General features: G+C 36.2%; 1 protein-coding gene across 3 annotated transcripts in view; it reads left to right on the top strand.

The window, feature by feature from the left end:
- ZCWPW2 (zinc finger CW-type and PWWP domain containing 2) overlaps positions 1 to 21,408 on the top strand; it is a 151,907-nt gene that overhangs the window by 98,475 nt on the left and 32,024 nt on the right. For all 3 annotated transcript variants that reach the window (XM_032647904.1, XM_032647903.1, XM_032647905.1), the window contains exon 4: positions 1,126 to 1,240. In XM_032647904.1, coding sequence (XP_032503795.1) covers positions 1,126 to 1,240 — 115 coding nt within the window. The remainder of the gene's footprint in view (positions 1 to 1,125; positions 1,241 to 21,408) is intronic.

The raw sequence follows: 21,408 nt of genomic DNA, 5'->3' as shown, positions 1-21,408 counted from the left end.
CAAATAAATTGGTGTCCAGGACCACCACATGCAGTGTAACACCTGTATTCTTTTTGATGGTGAAGTTTTCAAAAAGAAAATGGTGGCATGTATTTTATAAATTGTAACATTTATAAACATTAGAAAAACCTTTTTGGGGCAAGCTCTAAAATAACATTTGCAAAATTACTGGGCCAGATCATTTTTATAGTCATTTTTAACCTAGAGATTCTTTGACTCTATTTTTCTTTTCAAATTATATATTTTTTAAAAAATGATAAAAATGATCTTATTTACAAAACAGAAACAAATTCACAGACTTAGAGAACGAACTTATGGTAACCGGGGGGAAGGTTGGGGGGAGGGATAGTTAGGGAGTTTGGGATTGACATGTACACACTGCTATATTTAAAGTGGATAACCAACAGGGACCAACTGTATAGCACAGGGAACTCTGCTCAATATTCTGTAACAACCTAATTGGGAAAAGAATTTGAAAAAGAATAGATTCATGTATATGTATAACTGAATCACTTTGTTGTACACCTGAAACTAACACAACATTGTTAATCAACTGTACTCCAATATAAAACAAAAAGTTAAAAAAAAAAAATAGAGAACTAAAAGAAAAAAACTAAATAAACATTTAGAAAAAGTACCGTATTCAAGTAGAATAACATTTATTGAGCGCTTACTATGCCTGAAAACAGTCATTTATTAGATGTGAATGGAATTAATTTTATTTACTACAATAAGAAACTAGGCTTTTCAGTTTTTATCATTTCATTATCATTGCTATGTTACTTAAAAGGGAATCAACATTATTCTGATAAAATAGATTAATAGTCACTACTTTGTTACACTGGTGGTCTTAAGTTTTTGTAACTTTCTAAATAGGAGATAAATCATATTAAAATATTATTTTAGTGAATTAAGACTCTGACCCTTTTGGTTATTAACATGCAAATTTTCCACAACTTTGCTATATTCTAAAATACTAATAAAATAATAATTAGATAACAAAATCTAAGGAATATATTGTACAATGCTTAGATTTAGTTCCAGCTCAACAGCTAAATCAAGTCGATGTTAAAACAAAATTATAAGCTTAAACATGAATCTTATTATTTTTCTCTCTTTCTTTAGCCAGGAAAATGTACGAATAAAAAGAAGTGGTATAAAAGTGCACTACAAGAAGCATACCTCCTCTATGGATACTCTCACGAGCAAAGACTGGAAAGGTGCTGCCTATCGAAACAGGGTACATGTGATTTTTTATTCTTTACCACCTCAAAATAAGGATTTATTCAGGTGCATGCTTTCCAAAATATATTTGCACATTAAAAAACTTTTCTCTCCTTTTCATAGGAAAATAGTATATCTTTGTCCAATGAAAAATCATTCTTATATTGGTTAATAGTATGCATTTTTGCCCTCTGAAACTATTTTCCAAGACTAAACATGCAGTCTATTTAAATGTAGGTGTTTTAATTAGCGCTCTGTCATCTTTGTTCTTAGCGTTTCTACATAGGTCCTCTTGTGTATTTCAAAGCATGTATTTCAAAATTAGAAGCCATGGCTTTAAAATATATTCCTGGAGTGAAACTTTTACTTGGATGTGCTATATTATTTCAGAACAAAGTATTTTTCAAAATGTTTTATTTTTAAATAAATTCAAGGCAGAGATAGAAAAATAATCTTCAACGTTTTTAATTAGGTGAAAAAATATTATAATATTTCAAGTCGTTTTCAAGGAAAGTTCTCTTGAACCATAAATATTATGGTTTATGGATAGCTTTTTTAATGAATTGATCATAAGGCATATAGCAGGTAGAACACATTTTTAACTCTAAAAAGAATGTAATAGTTGCATGGAAATGATTTTTCAATAAACAAATATATTAAAAAAATTTTCTGCTTAGTGATCATAAGAATTTTTTTTATCTTACAAGGCCCCTTCTCATTTTATCCACCTAAAGTTCTAAAACAGATTATTCTATGGGAGGATCTGGTCTTTGGTGCTAACTGAATTTTAAAGTAAGAGTGATATTTTTTATCCTGTGGAAAAGTTTAATATATATATTTTGAAAACTTATATGTAAAAACATTTTACTTGAAAAAAAGTTTGTTAACCTAGCCACCTAAGTTTAGATTTTAAAGCATATAAATAGGTTTGAAAAGAGTGGAAAAAGAATGACAAGCAAACTACTCTGGTCAAAAGACATTTATTACCACAAATGTGATTTTATTCTTTGTGCTGAAAATATAATGTCTCTGTTTATTAGCCATAAAGGTTGAACTCACTTTACTGTCACAAATACAATTTTACACTTTGCATGGGCTGTACATTTCTCTTGTGTAACCAGAATAAACTTTGACATATTTAGTTTTTTTAAACATTAATATTTTGAAGTAATATAATCTGTTACCTTTAAAAGTTACATTACAACCATTTTACACTAGCAATATCCTGCTTTCTCACTAAGTTATGGAACTATGCCGTTGCCGTTGTTGTGTGTGCCAGGGTGTTTATGTCTGGGTCCTTTGGCATTCTTACTCGTCCAGAGACTCTTGAGCCGGGTTATATCTAATCAGTTTTGCAGGAACAGACCATTTTCTAGCTGAAAGTCTGATGATTTTTGCATGCAGAATTTGTGTAATTCGGCCTGATTATAGAGAGCCATATGCCTAAGGACTGTCATTTTGTGCCTGAAGTAGCCCAAATTGACAGGCACGAACAGACTTCCAGGAGCTCAGTCTTTGCCATCATGGGCTCACTCGTTGCATACTCACTCTTCACTGTCTCCAAAATAAGCAGTTTAGTCCCGTGCCTGCTTAGCTTCCAGGGTGGATTCTAGGACGTATTCAGCTTCTTACTGTATTCAAAGTAGTTTTGAGAGGTAATTAACCATTATTCAGATATTTTACAAAAGGTTAGTTGCTTAGAGGCAAACCACTTATTTCATTCTAGCAACTTTGAGGATTTCTTTACCCCCAAAATTCATTCTTTCAACCTAGAAATAATTACTACTAATTTTTTTGGCCTAAATTCTTCCTACCCTGCAGAAATTGGCCCACTATTATGTTTGATGCAATTGTTTCATTGTTGAAATCTACAGGGTCAGTCAATGATACATAAATATAGACCCAGTCATAGTAAAACAAAATTCCATGTCCTATACACATGATTTGGTTACCGTGTTTTTGTTGTATTAACTATTACTCCAAATCAGTGATTCTTCTGTTGGATCTAGAAAACTTTTTCTTATATAGGAAATTCATTATTTTTTATTTTCAATTGTATTTTTTAAATGAATAGGGTTGTTACTCATATAGTTTCTTTATAACTCAGCATTAGGATTTTGTATTATTTGTAGGATGAATATTTTTTATATATTCTACATTTTAGGGTAGATGTCCTTATCTCTACCCTTGTTTCTCTGAATTATTTATTTTTAAATATACTAATTTTTTAGAGCACTTTTAGGTTCATAATGAAATTAAGCAGAAAGTACAGAGTTCCCATATACCCCCTGCCCTACACACGCACAGCATCACTCACTGTCAACATCCTGCACCACAGTGGTTCATTTGTTACAACCTATAGACCAACACTGACACATCATTATAACCCAAAGTCCATAGTTTACATTAGGGTTCACTCTTGGTGTTGGACATTCTATGGGTTTTGACAAATATATACAGTGACATGTATCTACCACTTTAGTAATCATACAGAATTGTTTCATTGTTCTAAAAATCCCCTGTGTTCCACCTATTCATTCCTCTCCCAGCCCAATCCCTACCCCTCTGATTGGCAACTACTGTCCTTTTTTTTTTTTTCAAATTTATTTTTATTGGAGTATAGTTGCTTTACAATGTTGTGTTAGTTTCTACTGTACAGCAAAATGAATCAGCTATGCGTATACATGTATCCCTTCTTTTTTGGATTTCCTTCCCATTTAGGTCACCACAGAGCATAAAGTAGAGTTCCCTGTGCTATACATTACGTTCTCATTTGTTGTCTATTTTATACATGGTGTCAGTAGCGTATAAGATCAATCGCAATCTACCCATTCCTCCCCCACACACCACCCTTTCCCCCTCAGTATCCATACATTTGTTCTCTACTTCTGTATCTCTATTTCTGCTTTGCAAATAAGATCATCTATACCATTTTTCTAGATGCCACATATATGTGCTAATACACGATATTTGTTTTTCTCTTTCTGACTTCACTCTGTATGATACTCTCTAGATCTATCCACATCTCTACAAATGACCCAATTTCATTCCTTTTTATGGCTGAGTAATATTCTATTTTATATATGTACCACATCTTCTTTATCCATTCCTCTGTTGATGGGCATTTAGGTTGCTTCCATGTCCTGACTATGGTAGATGGTGCTGCAGTGAACATTGGGGTGCATGTGTCTTTTTGAATTATGGTTTTCTCTGGGTATATGCCCAGTGGTGGGATTGATGGATCATATGGTAGTTCCATTTTTAGTTTTTTAAGGAACTTCCATACTGTTCACCGTAGTGGCTGTATTACATTCCCACCGACAGTGCAAGAGGGTTCCATTTTCTCCACACCCTCTCCAGCATTTACTGTTTGTAGATTTTTTGATGCTGGCCATTCTGACCAGTGTGAGATGATACCTCATTGTAGTTTTGATTGCATTTCTCTTATTTAGTGATGCTGTGCCTCTTTTCATGTGCTTCTTGGCCATCTGTATGTCTTCTTTGGAGAAATGTCTATTTAGGTCTTCTGCCCATTTTTGGATTGAGTTGTTTTTTTGATATTGAGCTCTATGTGCTGCTTGTATACTTTAGAGATTAATCCTTTGTCAGTTGCTTCATTTGCATATACTTTCTCCCATTCTGAGGGTTGTCTTTTTGTCTTGTTCATGGTTTCCTTTGCTGCACAAAAGCTTTTAAGTTTCATTAGGTCCCATTTGTTTATTTTTGTTTTTATTTTCATTTTTTATTGTCATTAATCTAGGAGGTGTTTCAAAGAAGATCTTGCTGCAATTTATGTCAAAGAATGTTCTGTCTACATTTTCCTCTAAGAGTTTTATAGTGTCTGGCCTTATATTTAGGTCTTTAATCCATTTTGAGTTTATTTTTGTGTGTGGTGTTAGGGAGTGTTCTAATTTCATTCTTGTACATGTAGCTGTCCAGTTTTCCCATCATCACTTATTGAAAAGGCTGTCTTTTCTCTGTTCTTGCCTCCTTTGTCATACCTTAGGTGACCATAGGTGCATGGGTTTATCTCTGGGCTTTCTATCCTGTTCCATTGATCTTCTGTTTTTGTGCCAGTACCATACTGTCTTGATTACTGTAGCTTTGTAGTATAGTCTTAAGTCAGGGAGCCTGATTCCTCCTGCTCCGTTTTTCTTTCTCAAGATAGCTTTGGCTATTTAGGGCCTTTTGTGTTTCCATGCAAATCTTAAAATTTTCTGTTCTAGTTCTGTGAAAAATGCCATGGGTAATTTGGTAGGGATTGCATTGAATTTTGAGATTGCTTTGGGAAGTATAGTCATTTTCACAATATTGATTCTTCTAATTCAAGAACATGGTATAGCTCTCCATCTGTTTGTGTTGCCTTTGAATTCTTTCATCAGTTTCTTGTAGTTTTCTGCATACAGGTTTTTGCTTCCTTAGCTAGGTTTATTCCTAGGTATTTTATTCTTTTTGGTGCAGTGGTAAATAGGATTGTTTCCTTAATTTCTCTTTCTGATCTTTTGCTGTTAGTGTATAAGAATGTAAGAAATTTATGTGTATTAATTTTGTATCCTGCGACTTTACTAAATTCATTGATTAGCTCTACTACTTTTCTGGTGGTATCTTTAGGATTTTCTGTGTATAGTATCATGTCATCTGCAAACAGTGACAGTTGTACTTCTTGTTTTCCAATTTGGATTCCTTTTATTTCTTTTTCTTTCCTGATTGCTGTGGCTAGGACTTCCAAAACTATGTTGAATAATAATGGCGAGAGTGGACACCCTTGTCTTGTTCCTGATCTTAGAGGAAATACTTTCAGTTTTTCACCATTGAGAATAATGTTTGCTGTGGGTTTGTCATATATGGCCTTTATTATGTTGAGCTAGGTTCCCTTTATGCCCACTTTCTGGAGAGTTTTTATCATAAATGTGTGTTGGATTATCTATTGAGATGATCATATATTTTTATTCTTCAATTTGTTAATATGGAGTATCAGATTGATTGATATGCATATATTGAAGAATCCTTGCATCGCTGGGATAAATCCTACTTGATCATAGTGTATGATCCTTTTAATGTGTTGTTGGATTCTGTTTGCTAGTATTTTGTTGAGGATTTGTTCATCAGTGATATTGGCTTGTTGTTGTCTTTTTTTGTAGTGTCTTTGTCTGGTTTTGGTTTCAGGGTGATGGTGGCCTCGTAGAATGAGTTTGGGAATGTTCCATTCTCTGTAAATTTTTGGAAGAGTTTGAGAAGGATAGGTGTTAGCTCTTCTCTAAATGTTTGATAGAATTCACCTGGGAAGCCATCTGGTCCTGGACTTTTATTCACTGGAAGATTTTAATCACAGTTTCAATTTCATTACTTCTGATTGGTCAGTTCGTATTTTCTATTTCTTCCTGTTTCAGCCTTGAAGTTTGTACTTTTCTAAGAATTTGTCCATTTCTTACAGGTTGTTCATTTTATTGGCATATGATTGCTTGTAGTAGTCTCTTATGATCCTTTGTATTTCTGTGATGTCAGTTGTAACTTCTTTTTCATTTCTAATTTTATTGATTTGAGTCCTCTCTCTTTTTTCTTGATGAGTCTGCTAAAGGTTTATCAATTTTGTTTATCTTCTCAGAGAACCAGCTTTTAGTTTTATTGATCTTTGCTATTATTTTCTTCATTTCTATTTCATTTATTTCTGCTCTGACCTTTATGATTTCTTTCTTTCTACTATCTTTGGGTTTTGTTTGATCTTCTTTGTTTAGTTGCTTTAGGTGTAAGGTTAGTTTGTTTATTTGAAATTTTTCTTATTTTTTGAGGTAGGAATGTATTGCTATACACTTCCTTCTTAGAACTGCTTTTGCTGCATCCCAAAGGTTTTGGGTCATTGTGTTTTCATTGTCATTTGTTTCTAGGTATTTTTTTATTTCCTCTTTGATTTCTTCAGTGATCTCTTGGTTATTTAGTAGTGTATTGTTTAGCCTCCATGTTTTTATATTTTTCACAGTTTTTTCCCTGTAATTTATTTCTAATCTCATGACGTTATGGTTGGAAAAGATGCTTGATACAATTTCAATTTTCTAAAACTCACCGAGGCTTGATTTGTGACCCAAGATATCCATCTATCCTGGAGAATGTTCCATAAGCACTTGAGAAGAAAGTGTATTCTTCTGCTTTCTGGTGGAATGTCCTATAAATATCAATTAAGCCTATTTGTTCTATTGTGTCATTTACAGCTTGTGTTACCTTATTTATTTTCTGCCTGGATGACCTGTCCATTGGTGTAAGTGGGGTGTTAAAGTCCCCGACTCTTATTGTGTTACTGTTGATTTCCTATTTTAAGGCTGTTTGCATTTGTCTTATGTATTCAAGTGCTCCTATGTTAAGGTGCATAAATGTTTACAATTGTGATATCTTCTTCTTGGATTGATCCCTTGATTGTTATGATTGTAATAGTCATATGATCGTTGTCTCTTGTAATAGTCTTTATTTTAAAGTCTATTTTGTCTGATATGAGTATTGCTATTCCAGCTTTCTTTTGATTCGCATTTGCATGGAATATCTTTTTCCATCCCCTCACTTTCAGTCTGTATGTGTCCCTAGGTCTGAAGTGGGTCTCTTGTAGACAGCATATATATATTGGTCTTGCTTTTGTATCCATTGAGCTAGTCTGTGTCTTTTGGTTGGAGCATTTAATCCATTTACATTTAAGGTTATTATCAATATGTATGTTCCTGTTATCATTTTCTTAATTATTTTGGGTTTGTTCTTGTAGGTCTTTTTCTTCTCTTCTGTTTCCCAGCTAGAGAAGTTCCTTTAGCATTTTTTGTAAAGCTGGTTTGGTGGTGCTGAATTCTTTTAGTTTTTGCTTGTCTGTAAAGCTTTTGATTTCTCTGTCAAATCTGAATGAGATCCTTGCTGGGTAGAGTAACCTTGGTTGTAGGTTTTTCCCTTTCATCACTTTAAATATGTCCTCCTGCCACTCCTTTCTGGCCTGCAGAGTTTCTGCTGAAAAATCAAGCTGATAACCTTATGGGGATCCCCTTGTTGATTATTTGTTGATTTTCCCTTGCTGCTTTTAGTAATTTTTTCTGTGTATTTAATTTTTGTTAGTTTGATTAATATATGTCTTGGCATGTTTCTACTTGGGTTTATCCTGTATAGGGCTGTCTGCACCTCCTGGATTTGATTGACTATTTCCTTTCCCATGTTAGGGAAGTTTTCAACTATAATCTCTTGAAATATTTTCCCAGGCCCTTTCCCTTTCTCTTCTTCTGGACCCCTATAATTCGAATGTTGGTGTGTTTAATGTTGTCCCAGAGGTCTCTGAGACTGTCCTCATTTCTTTTCATTCTTTTTTCTTTATTCTGCTCCTCGGCAGTTATTTCCACCATTCTATCTTCCAGCTCACTTATCCATTCTTCTGCCTCAGTTATTCTGCTCTTGATTCCTTCTGTTGTATTTTTCATTTCAGTTATTGTATTGTATATCACTGATTGTTTGTTCTTTAGTTCTTCTAAGTCCTTGTTAAACATTTCTTATATTTTCTGGTTCCATGCCTCCATTCTGTTTCCAAGATCTTGGATCATCTTTACTTTCATTACCCTGAATTCTTTTTCAGGTAGATTGCCTTTTCCTCTTCATTTATTCGATCTTGTGGGATTTTACTTTGCTCCTTCATCTGCAACATATTTCTCTGTCATCTTATTTTGTCTAACCTACTGTGTTTATGGTCCCCTTTCTGCAGGCTGCAAGGTTGTGGTTCCTTTTGCGTCTGCTGTCTACCCCCTGATGAGTGAGGTTGGTCTGGGGGCTCGCGTAGGCTTCCTGGTGGAAGGGACTGGTGCCTGCACTCTGGTGGGTGAAGCTGAATCTTTTCCCTCTGACGGGCAGGGTATGTTTGGGGTGTTTGTGAGCATACTACAACTTTAGGCAGCCTGTCTGCTGATGGGTGAGGCTGTGTTCCTGTTTTGCTGGTTGTTTGTTGTGAGGTGTCCAGCACTGGATCCTGCAGGCAGTTGTGTGGGGCCAGCTCTTGGTGTTGATATGGATACCTCCAGTAGTGCACATGCCGATTAATCTTCCCTGGGCCCGGGAATTCTCTGGTGGTCCAGCGTCCTGGACTTGTCACCCCCTCCCCCACCAAAAGGCCCAGGCCCAACCCCTGGCCAGGGAACCAAGAGCCCGCAAGCTGCACATTGCAGCCTGAGAGAAAATAAAAAGAAAGCAAACAGACAAACAAAACCCAAGACAAATACCAAAAACAGCAGCAAACAAACAGCGGCAACACACAGACACAGAATAAATAAATAAATAAAACAAAACAAACAGAAGAATTCAAAAATGAGAACAGTCAATAAGGACTAAACTAACAAAAAATGAAAATGAAACTAAAACAGAAAGGATAAAAACAATCAAAAATAAAGAAAACCCACAAAACAGCAAAAAAGTGAAGTAAAAATAGAAAAGTAAAAAATATATATATTAAAAAAAGAAAAATAAAAGCAAAAATACCAACAACTGAACAAAACGAAACAAAGAAGAAAAGAATAACAGGAATAATATTTTCCTGGGACCTCCTCTGTCAGTGTCCTTGCTCCCACCGTGAGCCAGAGCCATCCCCCACCTCCCCAGGAGGCCTTCCAGTACTTCTAGGTAGGTCTGGACCTGCTTTGGGCACTGTGGGGCCAGCTCAGACTCTGACCTGGCTCAACTCCCACGTGTACTTGCCCCCAAAGTCCACTGCTGCAAAGGCTAGATTGGTCTCAACTGTGGGAACACTCATCTATTCAGGTATTCTACAGACACAGGATTTACCAAGCCGTTCTCAGGGGTTTAATCCACAGCTTGTGTAGCTGCACAGAGAGATTTTCATTCCTCTTCCTTAGTCACACTACCCCTGGGGCTCAGCTTTGGTTCTGGCCCCACCTCTGCATGTGGGCCACCCTCAGGCATCTGTTCCTTGTCCAGGCAAGAGGGAGCAAAAGCAGCAGCTGCTTGGGGCACACTTACTCACTCAGGCTGGGGAGGGGTACGGCGGCTACAATTGGGTTGTGCGTGAGTTGCCTGCAGTGGCATGGACCAGCAGGCAGTTGCAACAGACTGTGGTGCACTCGTTCTGGTGGGAATCGCTCCCAGTGCCCACGGAGGCAGGCACTGATGTGTGGGCACGGTGGTGGCCCTGCCCCCTATGTGCCTCTCAACTATGGCGCCTCGCTTTCCAGGCAGGCCACACTTCTTCTAGGGGCATTCCTGGCCATGCATCCCCTCACTCCTGTCCTCTCTGCTGTATCTGCACAGCCAACAGTGCTCCTCTCCCCATATCCGTTCTGCCAACCCCTCACTTTAGCACTCAGCCCCCGCCAGCATCGGCAGACTGTTGTCCCAGGCATGGGTGCCCAGGGCTGATTCTCAAGGAGGTTTTGGGATGGGCAGTGCTCAGGCCCCCAGAACCTACACGGGCGAAGGAGACCCTGGCCTGAGGGGCAGGCAGGCCCACTTAGATGGGAGCCCCTCCCAGTGTCCCCGGAGGCTGAAGAAGTCAGTGGGTGGGGAAAGGGGTTGTAATGGCGGCTCTGCCCCTTGCGCACTACTCAACAATACGCCTTGCTTCTGTGGTGTCCCAGGCTTTTTCCACAGACTTTCCTGGTTGTGGATCTCCTTACTCCTGTCCCTTCTGGTTATCTTTTCACAGCTAACAGCTGTCCCCTCCCTGGGTCTACGCTCCAAATCTCACTTTCCAGGACCCAGCCCCCCTTTGCAACTGGCCACTCATGACTCAGACTGGAATGCGCAGAGCTGTGGTGTAGATCATGCATGCAGTTCTTACTTTGTCCTGTCTTCCACAAACCATCCACTGCATTCTCCTTTGATCCCTCGAAGTTCCTTTTCTGTCCCAGCTGATTTCCCCACCATGAGGGAGTTTTTCTGAGTGTGGAAACCTCCCCTCACCTTCGTCTTTCCGCCAGGGCTGCTGGTCCCTTTTTTGATTCCTCTTTTCTTTTTTTCTTCTTTCTTTCATCCTACCCAGTTGTTGAGGGGATTTTTCTTGTCCTTTTAGGTGTCTGAAGTTTTCTGCTCATGTTCAGCAGGTGCTCTGTGAGAATTGTTCCATTTGTAGGTGTATTCTTGATGTACTTGTGAGGAGCAATGAATTCCATGTCCTCCTATTCTACCTTCTTGACTCCTCTACTGTTCTTTTTACTGTCACCATAGTTTTGCCTTTTCTGGAATGTGATGTAGCTGGAATCATATGGTATGTAGCTTTTCAAATTGGCTTCTTTCACTTAGTAATATGCATTTATGTTTCCCCATGTCTTTATAGCTCTTTTTTAAGCACTGAATTATATTCCATTGTTTGTATGTACCACAGTTAATTTATCCATTCACCCACTGAAGGATATCCTGGTTGCTTCCCTGTTTTGGCGATTATTAATAAAGCTGCTGTAAACATCCGTGTGCAGGATTTTGTGTGGGCATAAGTTTTCAGCTCACTTGAGTAAATGAGCAAATACTAGGGAGTGCAGTTGCTGGATTACATAGTAAGAATATGTTTAGTGTTGTAAGAAACTGTCAAAGTATCTTCCAAAGTGGCTGTACCATTTTGCATTCCCACCAGCAATAAATGAGAATTCCTGTTGCTACACATCCTTGGTGTGGGTCATTCTAATAGGTGTGTAGAGGTATCTTATTGTTTTAATTGCAGTTCTCTAATGACATATGATGATGAATATCCTTTCATATACTTATTTGCCATCTTTGAATCTTCTTTTGTAAGTTGTCTGTTTATTGCTCATTTTGTCATCCAGTTGTTCATTTTCTTATTGTTGAGTTTTAAGATTCTTTGTATATTTTGAATAGCAGTCCTTTATCAGATACGTATTTTGTAAATATTTTCTCTCACTCTGTGGATTGTCTTATTCTCTTGAGAGTGTTCTTTGTAGAATAGAAGTTTTTAATTTTAATGAAATCCAGCTTATCAGTTATTTCTTTCATGCATCTTGCCTTTGGTATTATATCTAAAAAGTTATCAGTCTGGGAATCTGGGTACTTCTGTTGAGGGTTTTTCCTGACTGTAAAGCAAAGGTGTGGGAAAGGAGAAATGGATAGAAAGTGTCTTCCTGTCTTTTTCTGTTCTTTGTGCCTCAGCTAAAGATGCAGAAGGTTTCTGAGGGCTGCTCTTCCTTTGCAGCAACTCCTCCTCTGAATGTAAATCATGATGAACTGAATGTTTGGAAATCCTTCTCCTAAGCTGAGATTTGGTGCATATCTGCACTTCTGGACTATCTGAATATCAAGGGCTGAGATTATTTGGAACTGTGAATACTTGTTGTTTTAGAAGCATGTGGTCTGGGAATGGTATTCAAAGTTCCTATAACATTTCCTTATAAGTGCCTTGAGTATATTTTTTTTCTGAGTTTTTGCTTTTTTGCTCCTCTTCTTAAATGTTTTTAATCACTACATTAATAAATAAAATCTACCCCTCTCTGTACCATTAAAAAAAAAAGTTATCAGCATGTCCAAAATCATCTAGATTTTCTCCTATGTTACTCTCTGGGAGTTTTATAGTTTTGCATTTTACATTTAGATGTGTGGTCTATTTTGAGTTAATTTTTGTGAAAGGTGTAAGGTCTGTGTCTAGATTCTTTTGTGTGTGTATATGTGTGTGTGCACACCATGTGGATATTTAGTTGTTCCGACAGCATTTGTTGAAAACATTAGCTTTTCTCCATTATATTGTCTTTGCTCCTTTGTCAAAGATCAGTTGCCTATATTTGTTGGGTCTGTTTCTGGGCTCTGTATTCTGTTCCATTGATCTATTTTTATTATTTTCCCAATATTATACTGTTGATCATTGTAGCTTTTTAGTAAGTCTTGAAGTCAGGTAGGATCAGTTCTTCAACTTTGCCCTTCTTTAATATTGTGTTAGCTTTTCTGGGTCTTTGTCTCTCCATAAAAACTTTAGAATCAGCTTGATATCTGCAAAATAACTGGTTGAGATTTTGATTGAGATTGCATTGAATCTATAGATCAAGTTTGGAAGAACAGAGATCTTGACAATATTGAGTTTTCCTGTCCATGAACATGGAATATCTCTCCATTTATTTAGATCTTCTTTCATTTTTCATCAGAGTTTTATAGCTTCCCTAGTATAAATCTTGTCCATATTTTAGATTTATGGCTAAGTATTTCATTTTGGGGGGTGTCTATATAAATGGTAATGTGTTTTCAATTTCAAATTCCACTTGTTCATTGCTGGTAAATAGGAAAGCAATTGATTCTTGTGTTAATATTAACCTTGTATCCTGCAACTTTGCTCTAATCACTTATTTCTTCCAGGAGTATTTTCCTTGATTCTTTTGGATTTTCTACTTAGATGACCATGTTATGTGCAAACAAAGATAGTTTTATTTATTTCTTCTCAATTTGTATCTTTTATTTCTTTTATTGTCCTCTTGCATTAGTTAGGAGTTCCAGTACAATATTGAAAGGAGTGGTGAGGAGGGAATGTCTTTGTCTTGCTCCTGATCTTAGTGGGAAAGCTTTGCATTTCTCACCATTAAGGATGATGTTAGCTGTAGATTTTTTGTAGATTCTCCTCAAATTGAGGAAGTTTCCCTCTATTCCTAGTTTGCTGTGAGTTTTTATCATGAATGGGTGTTGGATTTTGTCAAGTGCTTTATCTGCTTCTATTGATATGATCATGTGACTTTTCTTCTTTAGCCTATTGATGTAATGGATTACATTAATTGATTTTGAATGTTGAACCAGCCTCGAATACCTGGAATAAATCTTACTTGATTGTGGTGTGTAATTCTTTTTTATACATTGGTGGATTTGGTTTGCTAATATTTTGTTGAGGATTTTTGCATCTATGTTCATGAGAAATATTGATTGCTCTGTGGTTTTCATGTAATATCTTTATTTGGTTTGGGTATTTCAGGTAATACTGGCTTCATTGAATGAATTAGGAAGTATTCTGTTGGCTTCTATCTTCTGAAAGAGTTTATAGAGAATGAGTATAGTTTCTTCCTTAAATGTTTGATAGAATTCACCAGAGAACTCACCTGGGCTTGATGCTTTCTGTTTTGGAAGTTTATTATATTGATTCAATTTTTAAACAGATACAGGCTCTTCAGATTGTCTATTTCTCCTGTGTGACTTTTGGCAGATTGTGTTTTTCAAGGAATTTGTCCATTTCATCTAGGTTATCAAATTTGTGGGCATGGAGTTATTCATAACATTTATTTATTATCCTTTTAAAGTCCATGGGATCTGTAGTGATGCCCTCTCTTTCATTTTTCGACACTAGTATTTCTGTTTTCTCTTTTCTTTTCTTAGTTAGCCTGGCTAGAGGCTTACTGATTTTATTGATTTTTCAAAGAAACAGCTTTTGGTTTTATTAATATTCTCTATTGATTTCCTGTTTCCAATTTCATTTGTTTCTCCTCTAATTTTTATTTCTGTACCATTATTTCTTTTCTCATGTTTACTTTAGATTTAACTGGCTCTTCTTTTTCTAGCTTCCTAAGGTGGAAACTTGGCATACTGGTTTTAGATCTCTGGTCTTTCATAATATATGCATTTAATGCTATAAATTCCCCTCTAAACACTGCTTTCACTGTATCTCACAAATTTTGATAAGCCATATTTATTTTTTCATCTCATTCAAAATATTTTAAAATTTCTTGTGAGATTTTTTTTGACCCATATGTTATTTAAAAATGTGTTGTTAAAGCTCCAAGTATTTTGGGATCTTCCAGTTATCCTTCTGTTTTTGATTTCTACTTTTATTCCGTTGTGATATGAGAGCATATTATTGGATTGGATTGGTCAAAAAGTTTGTTCAGGTTTTTCCCAAACATCTTACAGAAAAACCCGAGCAAACTTTTTGGCCAACCCTATATGATATCTATTTCTTTAACCTTTTAAGGTATGTTTTACGGCCCAGAATGTAGTCTATCATGGTGAATGTTCCAAGCAAGCTTGAGAAGAATGTGTAGCTGCTGTTGTTAAATGAAGTAGTTTATAGTCTGTTCTGCCTTTTGTAGTGTTAATTGAGCACTTCGTATAATTCTGTTTTCTCTCCTTTCTTAGCATATCAATTATTCTTTCTTTTTAATTTTTCTAGTGGTTTTCCTACAGTTTGCAATATTCATTTACAGTTATCCAAGTCCACTTTCAAATAACACTTTATAACTTCATGAGTAATGAATGCACCTTATATTAACAAAAATTTCCTGATTCCTCTTCTGTCCGTTGTATCATTGTTGTCATTCATTTCATACATACACACGCACACACACACACACACACACACACACTATATATATTATTGAATATATTGTTGCTATCATTTTGAACAAAGTATTTTCTGTTAGATACATTAAGAATGAGAAAAATAAAAGTTTTTACTTTTACTTAGTCATTCTCTGCTGCTTTTCCTTTATGTAGATCCAAATTTCTGGTTTATACCATTTTCTATCTCTTTTATAATTTTTTAATAGATTTATTTATTTTTATTTATTTATTTTTGGCTGTGTTGGGTCTTCATTTCTGCTCGTGGGCTTTCTCTAGTTGCAGTGAGCGGTAGCTACTCTTCGTTGCGGTGCATGGGCTTCTCATTGCAGTGACTTCTCTTGTTGCAGAGCACGGGCTCTAGGCACACAGGCTCTAGAGTGCAGGCTCAGTAGTTGTGGTGGACAGGCTTAGTTGCTCTGCAGCATGTGAGATCTTCCCAGACCAGGGCTCGAACCTGTGTCCCCTGCATTGGCAGGCAGATTCTTAACCACTGCACCACCAGGGAAGTCCCTCTATCTCTCTTTTAACATTTCTTGTAAGGTAGGACTTCTAGCAATAAATTCCCCCAATTTTTCTTTGTCTCACAATTTGTATATTCCTTTACTTTTGAAGAATAATTTTACAGGGTACAGAGTTCTAATTTCGTGGGTTTCTTCTCTCAACACTTTAAATATTTCACTCCACTCTCCTCTCGCTTGCACGGTTTCTGAGAGGAACTGGATGAAATTCTTATCTTCCCTCCTTTATAGGTAAGGAGCAAAGATAAGAATTTCCCCTCTCTGGCTTCTTTCAAGAATTTTCTTTATTTTTGATTCTTCTGCAGTTTAAGTAGGACATGCCTAAGTGTAGTTTTTATTGGCATTTGTCCTGCTTGGTGTTCTCTGAGCTTCCTGGGGCTATGGTTTGGTGTCTGACATTAATTGGGGGAAATTGTCAGTCATTATTAATTAAAATATTTCTTCTGTCCCTTTCTCTCTCTCTTTTCCTTCTGGTATTCCCATTACACGCGTGTTACACTTTTGTAGTTGTCCCATATATCTTGGGTATTCTGTTCAGTTTTTTTTTCAGTCTTTTTTCTTTATAAGTTTTAGAAGTTTCTATTGATGTATCCTCAAGGTCAGAGAGTCTTTTCTCAGCTGTGTCCAGTCTACTGATGAGCCCATCAAAGGCATTCTTCATTTCTGTTACAGTGTTTTGATCTCTAGTATTTCTTTTTTATTATTTCTTAGAATTTCTCTATCTCTGCTGACATTGCACACCTGTTCTTGCAAGTTGTGTACTTTTAACGTTAGAGCCCTTGGTATATTAACTGTAGTTGCTTTAAATTCACAGTCTGATAATTCCAACATCTATGCCATATCTGGGTCTGCTTCCAGCACTTGCTCTGTCACTTCAAACTGTGATTTCCCTTTTAGTATGCCTTGTAATTTTTTGTGGAAAGGTGAATATGATGTACCAGGTAAAAAGAACTGTGTTAAAGAGGCCTTTACTAGTGCAGTGGTAAGGTGTGTGGGGTAGGGGAGGCATTTTGGAGTCCTGTGATTAGGTCTCAGTCCTGGGCTTTGAGTTTAATGAGTGCTTCTCATTTTTATTTTTTACCGCTTAGGTGGTCCATGATGGCTAAAGGGGGCTGGAGTTGGAATTCCCTTCCCCCACATGGAAGGCTACAACAGGCTGGATTTGGGCATTTCCCTTCTTCCAGGCTGGTTAGGCTCTGAAAAAACCCCAGTAGGTTAGGTTCTGGTAAAACAGTTTCTCTTGAGGACAGGCCTTGTTAGAAGAATTGAAAGCTCTGGCATATTTCAGAACCCTTACTTTTTTCCTCCCACTGCCTGAAGCACAGGGAATTATTTTCCCAGTTGGCACTATGAGAACTTGATGGAGCTCCTGGAGGTAAATTCACCAAAGTACATCTCCCTCCCCCAGGACTGGATCCCTCTGGGGTTTTTCTCTCTCAGGCTTGTTCACACTGAGCCTCCAGCACTTCGTGGATTTCAGTTCCTATTTCCTTCCCAGGCATTGGCTCTTGGCAAGGTTTCAACTCCAGTAAATTGTGGTTCTTTTAATTTGCCAGTAAGCAATTTGTCTCTCCAAATTTGGGGGCAGTGGTTTACCCTGTGAACTCACTCCCTGAGGGATCTAAGAAGAGTTATTGATTTTCAGTCTGTTCATCCTTTTACTTGTTGTTAGGTTGGAGTGGTGACTTCTAAGCTCTTTACTGACAGACAGAAAACTGGACTGTCCTTTTTGTTTTTAAGAAAATGCTCTCAGCTGTCATGTTTAAAGAACATACTGACAGTTTTTCTGAGGCCATGAATGGACAAGCTTTAGAAAAATTATTTAAAGAAGATAAGCCATTGATTTATATTAATATTTGTACCTCTCTCTAATATGGTTGTAAATAAAAATTTTAACATCTGTTATGGGTCATGAGGCATAACCATCGCTACTCATTTGGAACATTTTCTACCTGCAGCTTCTCTTTTATACTTTAAAAATATGATTTGGATGTAGCTCAGAAGAGGCCCTTTTAATTATCCAAATCTACATTTCCGGTTAACTGCTTTTCACTCTGTATGTGAGGGTCCTTACATGCAGAGGTTTCTGAAGGGAGGAAATTAAACCTTTCTCACTAGGGAGAATGCAGCTCTTAGAAAGTAGTTGATGCTGCTGAAGTTGAACATGGGCCTACTGTTACTATCAGAGAAACTGCTAGTGATTGTTTTGTTTTTAAGTATTACATTAGAATTTCCCTTTGGCATTTGAAATTAGAGTGGTTCTCTTGCATTGGAAGACGATTCTGCAACTTTTGAGCATAAAGTGTTCATTGAACAACAGTTTGGATATTTCTGTTCCCAATTCATCTCCCTACTGGAAATTTTACATAAGAATGACTTACGTTGTGAGGAGAAACATAAATTTCTATTCTGTTATCATTAACTCTCAATATATAATCAGGGTCCTTTGGATCCAATTTTAGTTTCTGTGTTTCTTTTTGTGCAGTTTTAGCCATTTGTACAGATTAATATTTCATTGTGATTTTTATTGTTATCAGAGGTCTTCAAAAGAACAGGGAGGAAAAAAATTTTTAGATACAACAAAACTTATTCTATCTTGTAACTGCTATCAGGTTTCGCTGGGCCACGATCTTATTTTTTCCTCTCTTTTGAAACATTTTGCTATTTTATCATTACTCATCAATTATTTCCAACTATGTTTGAAAGACAAATAATTATTTAAATGGAATAATGATGGAATCACTTAAAAAGAGACAATAGTGAAATATATCATCAATGAACTATTTTCCCTAGTACTACAAGGAGGTCTCTCTCTTTCTCTAACACACATACCAATTAGCTAAAATGGAAGAGAACATTTCTGATTATCTAAAATCCACCAGACATTGTTTTAGGAGCTTTATTTATGTAGATTATATTATTTAAATCTCACAGTATACCAATATATTACTCCTGGGTTATCAGTAAAGAAACTGAAGGTCTGAGAACATACAGTGTTTTATATTTTACACTGTCTAGTATAGTAACTTATGCCATGTAAATATTCTATGATTTCAATTAATACATTATACTGATTTGTTCAGGTACAATGTATATTTCAGATCCATATAATATTTTGAATAAAATACATATATATTTAATTAACTATAAAAAAATTGAGCACCTGTACATATGAAAAATGGTCCCTGCCTTGAGGCACATCTTAGCCTTGCAGAGTGCTTACACATATATAGAAGTAACCATAATATCAGTACAAGTTAGAAAGTTCTATAGACTAAGGTGACTATGGATTTGCAAAAGAGGTGGGAATTTCTCCTAGTTGAAGAATCATCTGTGTTGGTAGATGGTCTTGTACGTTCATCAGTAGGGAAAAAGTGTACTCCAGAAGAAGGGATTATTTCAAGCACACAGCTGAGCACAGGAAAAAGGGCAGTTCACATGTGGCCAGCCAGTTGTAGGTATAAATATAATAACCTGCTCCTCTAGATTTCTGTTTTATGCGAATAGTTTTTTTACTAGAAAATTTGCTTTTAGATAGCAAGCATTTATTTTCTCTTATATTCATGGGTATTTATCCTTTTTGTTTGTTTTACATGTTCATTGTGAATTAAAATTCTATATTGATAAATTAAATTTCTATACATTTTTCTTTAATGTTAAATGTAACCCTAAAACTTTACAATTAATGTCCATAGCTCTTTCCATTTTTCATTACCACAATATTAAGGTTTCTAAAACATATCTATGAATAAATATTTACATATAATTATTCAATTATGGAATTCCAGATTGAACATTTTTTAAAAATCCAACAGTTGTGCCAATGATTTTTACTAATACACACACATATATACTTTTGCTCATATCAAAATGATATCTTGAAGTAATTTTCTATACAGTTGACCCTTGAACAACGTGGGTTGGAACTGCGTGAGTCCACTTACATGCACATTTCAACGAATTCACTTAATAAATATATGGAAAGTTTTGGGGAGATTTGTGACAACTTGAAAAAATTCACAGATGAACTGCATAGCCTAGAAATATTGAAAAAATTAAGAAAAAGGTATGTCATGAATGATTAAAATATATGTAGATACTAGTCTATTTTATCATTTACTACCATGAAATATGCACAAATCTATTATAAAAAGTTAAAATTTATCAAAATGTATGCAAACACAGATTGTATGTGGAACCATTCATAGTCGAGAGAAATGTAAACAAGCATAAAGATGCAGTATTAAACCATGATTGCATAAAGATAACTGTGATACATACTGTACTACGGTAATACTTTCCTAGCCATCTCCTGCTGCTGTAGCAGTAAGCCCAAATGTAGTGCACATCTGCTTAAAACGCTGTGACACCAGTCACCTCTACATGAGCACTTCGTCTTTCCACTAAGTTGCATATCACAGTAGGAAGTTCTTTCTCGTGGTTCTCATGTATTTGGTTGGCCAAAAAGTTCATTTGGTTTTAAGTAAAAATAAAAGACGCGTTTTTCATTTTTACCAAGAATTTTATTGAACAATGTATTCACTAACTGAACAAATTTTTTGGCCAGCCCAATATTTTCCATAATATTTACTGCAATACCATAAACCCTGAATAACACCATGGGACCCACAAAGTGCCACTCGTGATGTTGGAAGTGCTCCCAAGAAATAAGTCATGCTTGGTATGTAGCATAGATTGAGGTCTGCAGCTGAAGTTGCCACCATTTCAAGATGGATGAATCCAACCATTGTTTAGAAATAAAAAAGAGAAGGAAAGGAAATTTGTGAAGCCGTCACTGTGGTTACACCAGCATGTGAAAAACCTTGCACTTTTTGTGCAGTACCTTTTTATCTTGAAGATGTGGCCTTAATGTGGGTGCAGGTTTGCTATCAGAAGGACATACCTTAGACTCTAATATGATTCAAGAAAAAGTGAGGTCATTATTTGCCAACTTAAAGCAAATGGAAGGTGAAGGATCTAAAGTTGGAGAATTTAATGCCTGCAAAGGATGGTTGGATAATTTTAGAAAGAGGTTTGGCTTAAATGTCAAGATAACAGGAGAAGCAGCTTCTGCTGACCAAGAGGCAAGAGACAAGTTCCCAGACACCATTAAATCACTGAGGAGGAAGGATGTCTGCCTGAACAGATTTTTAATGAAAACAAAAGTGCATTCTGGAAAAAAATGCCACAAAGGATATTTGTTAGTAAGCAAAAGAAGTGACTATCAGGATTTAAAGCAGGAAAGAATAGGCTAACTGTATGATTTTGTGCAAATGCAGTTGGGTTTATGATCAGGACTGCCCTTATCCATAAAGCTGCGAACCCATAAGACTTGAAGGGAAAAGATAAACAGCAGCTGCCAGTCTTTTGGTTGTACTACAAGAAGAAGGCCTGG

The sequence above is a fragment of the Phocoena sinus genome, chromosome 11, assembly GCF_008692025.1.
Source record: "Phocoena sinus isolate mPhoSin1 chromosome 11, mPhoSin1.pri, whole genome shotgun sequence".
Taxonomy (NCBI): Eukaryota; Metazoa; Chordata; class Mammalia; order Artiodactyla; family Phocoenidae; genus Phocoena; species Phocoena sinus.
The sequence above is the reverse complement of the archived record's forward strand: the minus strand, read 5'-3'. Positions and strand labels throughout refer to the sequence as shown.